General features: G+C 36.6%; 1 protein-coding gene across 1 annotated transcript; it reads right to left on the reverse strand.

Annotated features, from left to right (window-relative positions):
- Positions 1-6330: 6330 nt before the first annotated feature.
- Positions 6331-11243, reverse strand: ABO5 (ABA Overly-Sensitive 5). The gene is made up of 2 exons (XM_077367726.1): positions 10470-11243; positions 6331-9261 (listed from the first exon to the last, which is right to left on the reverse strand). The coding sequence occupies exons 1-2, from the start codon at positions 11223-11225 to the stop codon at positions 8056-8058; spliced, it is 1962 nt and encodes a 653-aa protein (XP_077223841.1). The 5' UTR covers positions 11226-11243; the 3' UTR covers positions 6331-8055.
- Positions 11244-12787: the final 1544 nt, after the last annotated feature.

Below are 12787 nucleotides of genomic sequence, written 5' to 3' on the forward strand. Positions count from 1 at the left end.
TTTAGATTATGACAACCGATTGTCAATACAAAACCTATTATTTGACACAAAATTAAGGCCATGTTCGTTTAAGATTATGACAACCGATAGTGAGTGCCAAACCTATTATTAAACTCAAACTTACGTTTAAATTTGAGTTGAATAATCAGCTTGGTATTTACAATAGGTTGTCATAATCTTAAACGAACATGGCATAAACATAAATTTGAGTACAATAATCAGTTTTGGTCTCACATCGGTTCTCAAAATCCAAAACAAAAATAGCCTAAGCATATCCTTCACATAAATATAATGGATGTAAACATAGTTCTGTCAGTGGTTTAAGAGCTGGTAAATCCCATGGTTTACTAGCAAAGAATTAGCGATTTTGAGGTTTTTTGAGAGTAGAGGTTGGGGATTCCACATGGGCCAACCGTTACCCGACCAAGCAAGTAGTCTTCCGGGTTTTGATCAACGTGGCACCACAAAACCGGCTAAAACACCTAATAAAGGCTGTAAAGCCTTAAAATAAGGCAACCAAATAGACCCTAAGCCTCTACATCTCCTGCCCATCTCTCACAACTGGCCCCATAAATATTCTCCATGAAATATTCCCATTGAATGTTGACAATTGCTCCTTTACAAAACATTGTTTTTAATCATGCACTTTTCTACTAGCATTTGGAAGAACTTACTTAAATTTGATCAAGCCTTTTATTTGGATTAATATGTGAGTAGAGCTGAATTCAAATCAAAATGTACAGAGACAGAGCCTACAAGAGGGCCGAATGACCAAAAACTAATAAACCCCACATGTATTTTTGTCAAAGTGAGGCTAAGATGGAGGAGGGCCCATAAAGAATTTGTAAACTAATTACCAAAAGAGAAATGATATACTCACCCCCTTTTCTTCAACTGGCCACCCCTTTCTATACATGCAGGGGTGGCCAGTTGGAAAGGAAAGCCACATCCAAGGTTTTTAAGCTGTAAGACAATAAAAAATGGGTATCTTTCTATAAACCTTAGAAAACCTTTCCTTATACAACCAAACAAAGGAAAGTGAAAAAAGTGGGAAATGGTTTTCCTATCAATGAGTTTCCTGACAACCAAACAGGCCCAAGGGAAATTTTATAATAATTAATATAAAAAGTAAATCAAAACTCCATGTATGGAAACCCAAAACACCTCAGAATCAAAATTTAATCCTAACCATTTGATCAAAATAAATAATGCCTAATTTTATTTTCGACCCGCATAAAAGAAAAATAGAAAGTGTTCGATGTTGTCTAAGAAATCCAATTCACCAACTTCTACAAGTATAGAACCTCTAAAATTAGACACCCTGCTCCATAAAAAAAAAACTATTTATATTCTTTTATATAAGCAAAAGAAAAATTACTAAAATTTTACTTAAAAATTAACTACAACACTAAAAATTTCCATAAATCATAATGACATAGCTTGCCAATTTTTAATACAAATAGAGCCCTGTGGAACCCAATTATTGATGTTAATATGATGTTTGCATTTCCCTATTACCTATTTTTTGATCTGGATTGACCCTCCTCTCGAGAAATCTTAAATTATTGGCTTGTTACCTTGTGAGTTTCAACTGTTTTTAATTTGGTGTGAAACAACCGGTAACTCCAAAAGCTTAAGCTGTGAGAGCTGGTGTTATTTAATCATTTTTGGAATACTTCCCCTCACGTCTGCCTTGAGGCTATAGCTCTGATACCATGTGAAACAACCAATAACTCCAAAAGATTAAGCTGTTAGACTTGGTGTTATTTAATCTTGGATCAATTACTGTTGCATGCTGGATAGTTGAAAAAATGATGAGAAAATGTTGAGTTTTGAAAAAACACGAACAAATGCTACTTTATTAAAAAAAGGACTTTTTAGGACGAAAATACCCCTCAATTTACTTTTATCTTTCTCTTCTTGGTTTTACCTTTTACTCTTTTACTTGCAGGTTTTACTCCGACGCATTTGTGTGAAACGGCCTCATTTTCCGGCGATAGAAGCCTTCTTCTCCGGCGAAACATCGTCATTTCTCCGGCGAAACATCGTCATTTCTCCGGCATATGCCCATTTGTCTTGAGAGGGTAAAAGGAGTTCTCTAGAGACGCCCCTTTCTCATTTTCTTTTTCCTCCTCCAAATATCCAAAATCTCATTATCTTTATAAGTATTTCCCCTTTTCTATTTTGTAATCCTATAACTTTGATTTTTGATTGGACATATTTTTGCCTCTCGTCTAGGGTTTGTAATATTTTTTTAGGGTTTATAATCTTCTCATTCATCTAGACATTTGGCACTTTCTTTTATTGGGTTTCTCATGCTGAGGTCTTTTTTTCAAAACTCCATCTAACATCATCTCTCTCTCTCTCTCTCTCTCTCTCTCTCTCTCTCTCTCTCTCTCTCTCTCTCTCTCTCATTTTTTAGGGTATTGAAAGGTTTTTTTTTGCTTGAAATGCACAAAATTGGACCCATCAGCCTTCTGCCTAGTCAAATCTTTCTCAAAAAGGGTTTCGAGATCTCCCCCTCTTTTTTTCAATGCAAAAACAAGTACTCGAAGCGAAAACAGGATATTCGAAGCCAAAATTTACTTGGTCGAAGCCAAAAATCACTTGGTCGAAGTGAAAAATGTGTTTCCTGTAACATTCGCCGTTGTGTTTTTCGCTTCGATTAAATTTTTTTAGGCTTCAAATAACTGGTTTTTTTGCTTCGACTAACATGTTTTTTGCTGCAACTAAAACTTTTGAATTCCAGTAACATTTGGAACTTTTTTGTTGGCTTCGACTATCACGTTTTGGGCTTCGACAAACTTCTTTTTTCGCTTTGACTAACACGTTTTGGCTTCGACTAAATTTTTTTTTATCTTCGACTTCTTTTTTTGGCTTCAACTAACTTTTTATTTGCTTCAAATAACTTTTTTTGCCTTTGAGTAATTTGTTTTTTGGCATCAACTAGTTTTTTGGCTTAAGGAAATTTTTTTTTGCCTTTCACTATAATATTTTTTGGCTTCGACTATCATTTTTGGCTTTGAGTAACTTTTTTTTGGCTTCAACTAGTATTTTTTGGGCTTCAACTATCATTTCTGCCTTCAAATAACCTATCGATTTTCTGGCTTTCAGCGATCGATTTTGGATCCGAGTTACATTTTTTTAGCTTCAAGTAACCTATTTTTTGGCCAAACAGTATAAAAGGTGGGTTTCTCCCCAAACCCACATAATCAAAAGCCACAAATACACTGATATTAATTTTCTTTTGTAGAAGCAAAAAGACCTCAGCATGAGAAACCCAATAAAAGAAAGTGCCAAATGTCTAGATGAGTGAGAAGATTATAAACCCTAAAAAATATTACAAACCCTAGACTGAGAGAGGCAAAAATATGTCCAATCAAAAATCAAAGTTATAGGATTACAAAATAGAAAAGGGGAAATACTTACAAAGATAATGAGATTTTGGATATTTTGAGGAGGAAAAAGAAAATGAGAAAGGGGCATCTCTAGAGAACTCCTTCTACCCTCTCAAGACAAATAGGCATATGCCGGAGAAATGACGATGTTTCGCCGGAGAAATGACGATGTTTCGCCGGAGAAGAAGGCTTCTATAGCTGGAAAATGAGGCCGTTTCACACAAATGCGTCGGAGTAAAACTTACAAGTAAAAGAGTAAAAGGTAAAACCAAGAAGAGAAAGATAAAAGTAAGTTGAGGGGTATTTTCGTCCTAAAAAGTCTTTTTTTAATAAAGTAGCATTTCTTAGTGTTTTTTCAAAACTCAACATTTTCTCGTCATTTTTTCAACTCTCCAGCATGTAGCATGTAACAGTAATTGATACTTAAATAAGGGTGCCAGAAGGTTTGGCGTTCAAGAGAATATCTCTGGAACGGCGTGGATGGCCAGAAAGGTATTTCTCCATGGTGGAGTTAGAGGAGGCTTTTTGAAGAAGGAGAAAGCACCCGGGCCGGATGGGTTTCTGATGGCTCTCTACCATCAACATTGGGAGAAGATTACAGATGTTTCGGTGTTTGTGAAAGAATTTAACGACAGAGGCATCTTGAATAGAGCGATAAACACTACATTTATCACTCTGATCCTGAAAAAAGCGTGTTCCGTTGAGATGAAAGATTTTCGGCCGATTAGCCTCGTGTACGGTGCATACAAACTGCTTGCAACGATGAGTATTCCATCCAGGATTTGTCTGTCTTGCACAAAAGGCCCCAAAAGTGAGATGGGGAGAGAGGTATTCTAGTAAAGGTGGACATTGAGAAAGCTTACAATCACTTGGAAAGTACTCTACTACATTCTTGATCAAATGAGTTTTGGCTCCAAATGGCGTGGCTGGATGAATGGTTGCATTTCTTTGGGAACTTTTTCCATACTTATAAACGGCTCACCTGAAGGGTTCTTTCGGTCTTCAAGAGGACTCAGACAGGGTGACCCGCTTTCACCATACTTATTTATATTGGTGAAGGAATCTCTTAGTCAGTTTTTAGTATATTTGGATATCTGATTACTTCCAAGGCAGATCAGATCGGCTTGCTCGATTTGGAGTTTGCCTGGGCTGCTTTGGAGCTCTTTGATGCGCTTCCCCTCTGTTGTTTTCTTTGTTCTTCAAGTCCATGCCTCATAATTTTCCTTGCTTATTGCGAAGAATGGGGCAATATCTCTGGTCTTGTACGTCAGTAATTTCATTTTGCAAATTATCATTTCTTTCATACGACAATAACTTAGCTAAATTAATTAAACAATTAGTGGAAGCAAATAAGTGACAATGAATTACTCTATATGAATGCACTAGTTATCATAATTTATATAAGAAACAAAGTCACAGGAAAAACATAACAAAGGTGTAAGTCACATGTGATGAAGAGTTGAATGAAAGCAGAATTATGCCAAATTGGAATAACAACCATGAAATGTTAAAAAAAAATATGGTGCAATGTTTATGACGCATAAAGATTGTTGTTTCACAAAGAGTCCTATGAATTTTGGCACTGTTCTTTCCAGTTCATAGGCAATAGGAGTTCAGTTCAGAGAGGCAATGACTAAAATCCAAAATACTGTTGAGCTCTTTAATAACATAGTGTTTTCCTAGGGATCCCTACCACCACATACTGCCCTCCACAACGCTATATATTGAGGAAAGACAGAGAAGAAAGTAGCCATATGAGGCCCTTGAAGGCAAGACCACATAGGTAGAGCAAGGTTTTAAATGTAGATTTTGGTATGCAAGTGAGTGGTCACAGATATATAAACAATCTCGATTTAGGTCATATACTTTGGTGAAAATCCTGTAAAATCATAAAAATTTATGAAAATACATGCAAATGATAAAAAAATTAAGATTAAATTGCAAGAAATGTTGGAATAAGCTTGAAACCATAACATAAAACCAGACTGTAATGGTTTAAAAAGATCAAGCACCTAATGACTTTACACCAATAGCATGGACTAAATAATATTTATCATTTTCATCTAGTCCAAGAGAAAAAAAATATATAAATAACAGTAATAAATAACACCAGCCTCCCATCCCATCTCACAAATGAAAACCAGAATATCTAAGAAAAAAAGAAAATATCAAATACCAACATATAATTAGAAGTTGAACAGAAAAGGATCAAATGAGAAGAACTTCCCAAATAAACTAAGAACACAAGAACGCGATACTGTAGCCATTCAAAAGAAAGAGAAAAAAAAAAAAAAAAACTCGACGCCTTATAGAAAATCTGAATATGTATTTCTTCAAACATGTGAAACATAAAAGTGAGCACCAGTTTTGTGTATTTCCCATTTCGAGCCCCACGAAGGGCGCAACATCCATCAACTTTTACTTTCAAATTTTTTTATGTATTTCCCAAAATCAGTTACAGGAAAATTAGGAGGTAGAATTTGGATATCCAGTCAGTGAAGCAAATACGTTATCAAGATTTGATCAGAGTTACAAATTTACATAACCTAAAGTGGGTAACATAAAGATGTTTTCATTGCCCACCACAGGGAAAATCAAATAACTGGGATGAAGTGCATAACCAAATCACTATCTGAATTCTTAGAGGCTCACACATGTATCCTTGGAGATCGTGCTCCGTTCTTTTTATGAGATTTATGATAGGGTGGGTCAAGCTAATATTTCTTTCATACATGTCAGGAGATCGGCCAATGAGGTGGCCGATAGGGAGGGAGTGCAGAGAGCAAAGGTGGAGCTCTTCGATTTCCTCCACCCTTGATTGCTTTGCTACTTGCCCCTAAGGGGTCATTCTTTTCTTTATTTTTCTATTTTTTCTTTTCCATCTTTCATTCTTGTGTAGGTCTCCTTGGTCTTTCCTCTCTGAATGAAATCTTTTACCATTAAAAAGAAACAGCGAAGTATAAGTGAAACAATCTAGAACCCACAGACGGAAAATAAGTTGCTTCAATTGAAGCATTGTCAAAAGCAATAACAAATCAAGCTAGATAAGAATGAAATAACTAGAATTTGTCAGATTGCAAGCCTTATAACATCTTGACAATGTACCACTTGGTACATTGTTTGCAGCAGCTTCCCAATCTGTGTATGATATGTTCTGCAGCACAGCAGTCCGTAGAATATCTCCTTATCCCTTATCCAGTGCTTTCCACATCCAAGCATCAGCAGAATCTATGTGCGTGGGAAATGATGGAGGCTTTGAATTGATGGTGAATAAGGTGGCCTTAATAAAACAACTAAAGAGGTCCATCATTGATGTATTCTTCTGGCTTCATTCTCCAAATTAGTTTCTCTACAAGATCCATAGTTATTTAACAAAGGAGGTCATAGTTTCCCAATGAAAAATAGGCATAGTAAGATCTCTATATAGAAGATGCAGTTTATACTTTCCTAGTCAAACATCAATTTATCAACCCTGCACTTATCAATGACCCTAAACTTGCTAACTGAATCACATGGCCACTTGGTGGCACAATGGAACCTAGCCACCAAACTTGTCAAGAAGAAGGAATTTGTTTTAACAATAGGAAAGAAACTACTTCATAGAGTACATACAGTACATACTTTGCATTCAGTCAACAGCACAATATGTTCCACAAATATGGGTAACTGGAGAGTCCAAAACCTACAAATGAGCAAGTTCAGAGAAAATATGTTTAAGAATTCTTCCTGGGATCAGAGTACGGACCACTATCACCAGCACATGATGCCCCTCTGACAGCCTCTTTACACACTCATGGCTGTAAAGAGAAACAAATGCTTTCTCATTTTCTCAAAAATGACTAGAAAAATATGTACTTTTTGTTACCTAATAAATGTCACACAAGTCAACTTATATCCAAAAGCCGAGTGAATGTTGCTTTAGTTGTATCCAAATTTGTGCCAACCCCTCCACCTGCCTCAATCACCTTAAAGGACTAACAATCCAACCTGTGATTGGAACCAGCTTATGTATTCTCACAGCGCGATGGGATCCAATTACCAAACACTGCAGGACTGCATAAGTAATAGAATCAGGAGTCGATCCCTGCTGCTTCAACTTTTCATATAGCTCAACTCTGAGACAACAAATGGGGAGACTGAGCTACTATCGTTAGTGCAGTAGAATCCACTTCATTACCAGTTCTTTGCCAAAAACAGAAGTTACCCATAGGGCATGGATATGGCTTTGATACTTCGTAATAAAGTGTTGAGAGAATGGACCGATGGACGACTTTTCAAATTGTGTCCACATGCATATTATCAAAAGAGTTGCCATGCTCTAAAACTCAGGTTCTGTCAGTTATTTTCTGCGAAAAGCTTGAAGCACATCAGCAATGGTGTTATACTCCTTCCTGCTGCCATGGATTGAGTAGCCTCATCGGGAACCTTTGGTTCTGAAGCCAAAACTTGAATAGCAGTGTTGATGGCCTTGGCAGGTAAGGCCACCCAGATATTAAAGGGCTAACAATCACCTTAAAGGGTTACCTATCAAAGATGTGATTGGATCTGTTTAAATATTCTCAAAGCCCCATGGGATCCACTTTCCAAACACTCAAAAACAGCACAAATAATATAATCCGGACTGTATCCAATTCTGCGCCCCCAACCCTGCCCTCCATCACCGTAAAGGGCTAACAACCCAACCTGTGATTGGAGTCTGTTTACGTATTCTCACAGCCCTATGGGACCCACTTTGCAAACGCTCGAGGACCGCATAAGTAATAGAATCCGGAGTCAATCCTTGATGCTTCAACTTTTCATATAGCTTAAGAGCTTCTGCTGTTTTTCCACATTTCTCAAGACAATCAAGTAAAATATTGTATGTCACAATATTTGGGTAGCACCCTTTATCAAGCATCTCATCAAATAACCTACATGCCATCTCAACCCTATTGGACTTACCAAAGCATTCGATAAGTGTGCTATATGTGATAACATCAGGATTCAACCCCTTCTCCTGCATCTCCTTGAACCGCATGTGAGCCTCATCAAGGTCACCATTTTTTCCGAGAGAATTTATCAAAGAGTTGTAAGTGATCACATCAGGCTTAATATCATTGTTCTCCATTTCTTCGAAGAGTTTGAAAGCCTCATCAACTTGGCCTGCTCGGCCGAGGCTTGAAATGAGAATATTGTACGTAAATATATCGGGCAAAGGCCCATCCTCCTTCATCTTTTCATAAAGAGTATAAATATGTGATATCTGCTTTAATTTACCAAATGCTGAAAATACCATGTTGTACATGACAGTGTCACTTGTCAGTCCTTTTTCATGAATCTTACTTAGCAAATCCAAGGCCTCCAGTGTTTTCCCCCCATTGCATAAACTCTCTAGCATGGACATGTAAGCATTCCTATCTCCTTTGTCATGAAAGCTCCACATATGACAAAATAGCTTGTGGGCCTCACTCGCATGACCTAATTTGCTCAGTGTCTTCACCAGAAATGCATAGATTGATTTATTCATGTATTTCTTCGAAATTTCCACAACCTCATCCAATCTACTAATTTGTCCTTCTACAGCTAGAACATCCAAAATCGTACTATAGGTAAATTCATTGGGACGACAATTGTTTTCAACCATTTTTGAGAAAAGAAAGATCGTTTTATCCACCATCCTGTACTTAGCAAGTGCCTGAATCATAGTATTATAGGCAATCAGGTTAGGGGTACAACCTTTTGTTATCATCTCCTGAAAGAGGTTAAGGAACTCTTCGGATTTTCCCATCTTTCCTGCCATTCTAATGAGAATTGTGTAGGTGTACACATCTGGTTCACAATGCTTTCGCTTCATAGCTGCAAAAACCTTGTGAGCTTGCTCAACCTGTTGGAGTGTGATCAGTGAGTTACGAAACTAATATAAACAGAGGCATTAATAAAGAAATCAACAAAAACATTAATCCCGTCTTTAAAACGGGGACTAGATTGCAAATTACACATTGACATGTTTAGAAAGAAAGAAAAAAAGAAGCAAATGACTCCTTCTAAACCACAAAAACCAAGAACTAAGTACCAGAAGAACGAAAAATCTCAAGTTCCTCAAAGAAATATTCATTTTTTTAGGACTTGTTTGGGTTGCAGGAATTTTTTTCAAAAGTTTGGAAAGGAAAAATATTTCTACAACTTCCTACTTTTTTACACATGAAATAACATCACTTGAACCAACCAAATTCAATTTCTATTTAGATTGCCCTTCAATTTAAGATGATATCCTCTACATTAATCAGAACCACACATTATTTCCCTCTAAATTAACAAAAGAATCAATTATCATGAGAAAAAAGAATCCACGAGAAATATATTTTTTTTTGCAATCCAAACAGGGCCTTATGGAATATTATCATTGAACTCTAAGAACTGAGCCACAAATGCTATTCTTGGGAATTTCTCAGCAAGGAAAATCTCAGCATATATTATTTTTTTATATATATTTTCCATAATTATATAAGCAAAAATGATAAAAATAAAATTATTTAAAAATATATAAACTAAGAAAAAAATAAAAATAAAATGATATTGTAAATTTATTGTGATATTCAAGGTTTTAAATTTCGGCTGAAATCCGTCGATCAGGACCGAAATCGAAACGTTCCAAAACTGACATTGCAGAAATTTACCAAATATTGGTCAAAATTTCGATAAAATAATACTTTTCAGCCGAAATTACCGAAATTCAGCCCAAAATACCGACATTTCGAGCTCTTCTACCGAATTTTGGCCAAAATTTTGGGATTTTGGCTAACATTTCGGTTTTGATGAGGACCGAAATTACCCCCGAAACCGAAATTTAAAACCTTTGTGATTTTTTTTTTTGAAATAGTTATTGCATTAAAACCTTGATGATATTATGCCAGTAAATGAAATTATTGCTATATTTTTTAATTTCTCGGGACTATTTTGGATTTTTGTCATCTTATCAAAATGTTGCAATAAAACCGCTATATTTTGAAAATGTTGAGAAATTAGAGACAATTCCCAAAAGAAAAAGGAGCAAAATTGTGAGAAAATAAAGATTTATTTATTTATTTTTACCTTCTCATCTTTGGCGAGAGAATCCAGCAACATATTATATGCAAAAATGTCCAAATTATACCCTTTCCTCCTCATCTCATCATAAACCCTAAACGCCTTTGAAACCTCATTCAATCTCAAATAAGCCTGAAGAAGACATTTATAAGTATAACAATTAAACTTCAATTCCCATTTCTTAGCCAAATCCAAACACCTCTCCAAATCCTTCCCCTTCTCTCCCGTTCCAAAAAACCCAATCAAAATATTAACGGTTGAGATGCTGCCACGTATCCCAAACTGCTCCATCTCATCCAAGATCCGATTAATGGCTTCAAAGTCCTCTGATTTCGAAAGAATTGTAAGGATCCGATTGTAGGTGAAACAATCGTGTTTAAAATTAGGGATTGAGGTTGAAAAATGGAAGAAATTTAGGGCTTTTGTAGGGTTTTGAATTGATTTTAGGGATTCACTAACTTCGGAAGGAGTTAGGGTTAGGGTTAGGGTTTGGAGGTATTGAGAAAGTTCGAAGAGAGGGTCAGAAGAGGTGTTGAGGATTTTGGAGATTTTACAGATGAGATCACGGCGTGGAAGGGCGTAGCCACGGACGTCTCGGATTACGTTTGGGGGTAAGATTTCAACGGCTAAGGATTGCCCGTTGGATGATTGTTGAATTACACGGCCACTGTAGCTTGTGGCAAAGGAACGAGATAGTGAGAAGGATGGTGAAGCAAGTAGACTCCATGGCTGAAGGCTTGTTATTGTTAAGCTTCTTCTCATTTTTGCTTCTGTTAAGTCTTTAGGGGAAGAGTTCTTAAATGGTGTAAGCCCTAACAAAGTTACAGGTACTGTATATTTTTCAAAAAGTACTGTGAGGATCACATCATAGGATGATCCAAACCGTTGATATGATGGACCGCAACGTTAATAGGTTGTGCCCCAAAAATCATTTTCATAGGATGATCCGAACCATGACCTAAATGGGTTGCGCTCAAAAAACCATTTCCATAGGATAATCCTAACCCTGCGATCCACAGAGGGACGGCATCTTATGGAAACCTCTATAGATCATATGGTTAAGATAATCTATGATAATGATTTTTGGGTCACAACCTATTTATGTTATGACTCAACGATGAACAGTTTGGATCATCCTATGGTATGGAGTGGGTTGTACATTACTTTTTGAATGAAAAAAAAACCTAGAATAAAATCTCCAAATCAGATCTACAAAAACAGATAATAGAACATTTGGCAATGGTGACTGAGGAGAAACCCAGCCTTGTCTTTTGGTTTCAGAACTGCCAACAAAATGAAACGGAAGGCTGTGTTGGGTTGTAGGTATTTCCTAGTAGAGTAGCGGTTCAAGTAGTCAACAGGGTGGAGACAAGCCTTGATTTATCAAGAAATTCCCTCATAAAATAGTAGCAAGTAGTCCTTAGTTGTCAACCTTGTAGAGGTAGGGAGTGTTATTGCTAGGGGTGCAACTAGGGTCGATTTTTAGGAAATCGGGTTGAGCTTTTACCTTAAAATCGGGTCTCTTATTCATTTTTAGCAAAAGCTCAACCCAACCTGACCCAAGTTGCACCCTTAGTTATTACCAATACAGAGGGAGAAGACACAAAAGGAAGAGAGAGAGAGAGAGAGAGAAAATCCAAGCAAAATTCTACCTTTTTGTGGTTTAATGCTTAAATTTAAGGAAAAATTGTTAGAAAAATGCAAAGTTTTGGTTAAATTGTCAAGTAAGGGTACGTTCTTTTTATTTGTGAAATAGGGGTTGTCAGTGCTTTTAGAAACCCCAAAGGACAAGAATACTCTCACTATCCCTATAGACTTATTACCTTCTCACCTACCACCTTCTTCTTCCTCAAGACTTTTCTAACGTGGAAACCTCTATGGAAGGGTTTTGAAGGTTGCCATTTACAACAGGGTTTGGTAATCATGAGAGAGAGAGAGAGAGAGAGAGAGAGAGAGAGAGAGAGAGAGAGAGAGTCGGACTCTTGGAACAGGGTTTGGTAATCATGAAGGTTGCCATTTACAACAGGGTTTGGTAATCCATTTTCTTTGTATTTTTTTATTCTAAAACATCAAAATCAAGCTTCAATTTATAGTTGCCTGCATGACACTAAGATCACAATGTATATCCCTATTATCCTTCGAATTTTTACTCAATTTGAAAATAAAAATCTTTGGAATTATCCCTATTCTACTGGCTTCCGTCGGAAGTCCGAACAAAACTTCGGACTTCCGAATGGAAGCCAGTATACATAACCAAAATATTGGTTACATTCGGAAGTCCGAAGGTTTGTTCGGACTTCCGACGGAAGACAGTCAAACTTTAT

Source organism: Tasmannia lanceolata, unplaced genomic scaffold (assembly GCF_043159265.1).
Source record: "Tasmannia lanceolata isolate RefF3 unplaced genomic scaffold, GAP_Taslan_0.1 ptg000024l, whole genome shotgun sequence".
NCBI classification, from domain to species: domain Eukaryota; kingdom Viridiplantae; phylum Streptophyta; class Magnoliopsida; order Canellales; family Winteraceae; genus Tasmannia; species Tasmannia lanceolata.

What these genes read in the sequence shown, in the direction of transcription:
- ABO5 (XM_077367726.1), bottom strand. Translation starts at nt 11,225, where the DNA reads ATGAGAAGAAGCTTAACAATAACAAGCCTTCAGCCATGGAGTCTACTT. An exon ending in CTCTCGCCAAAGATGAGAAG is followed by an intron (nt 9,262 to 10,469) that starts GTAAAAATAAAT and finishes ACACTCCAACAG; the next exon opens with GTTGAGCAAGCTCACAAGGT.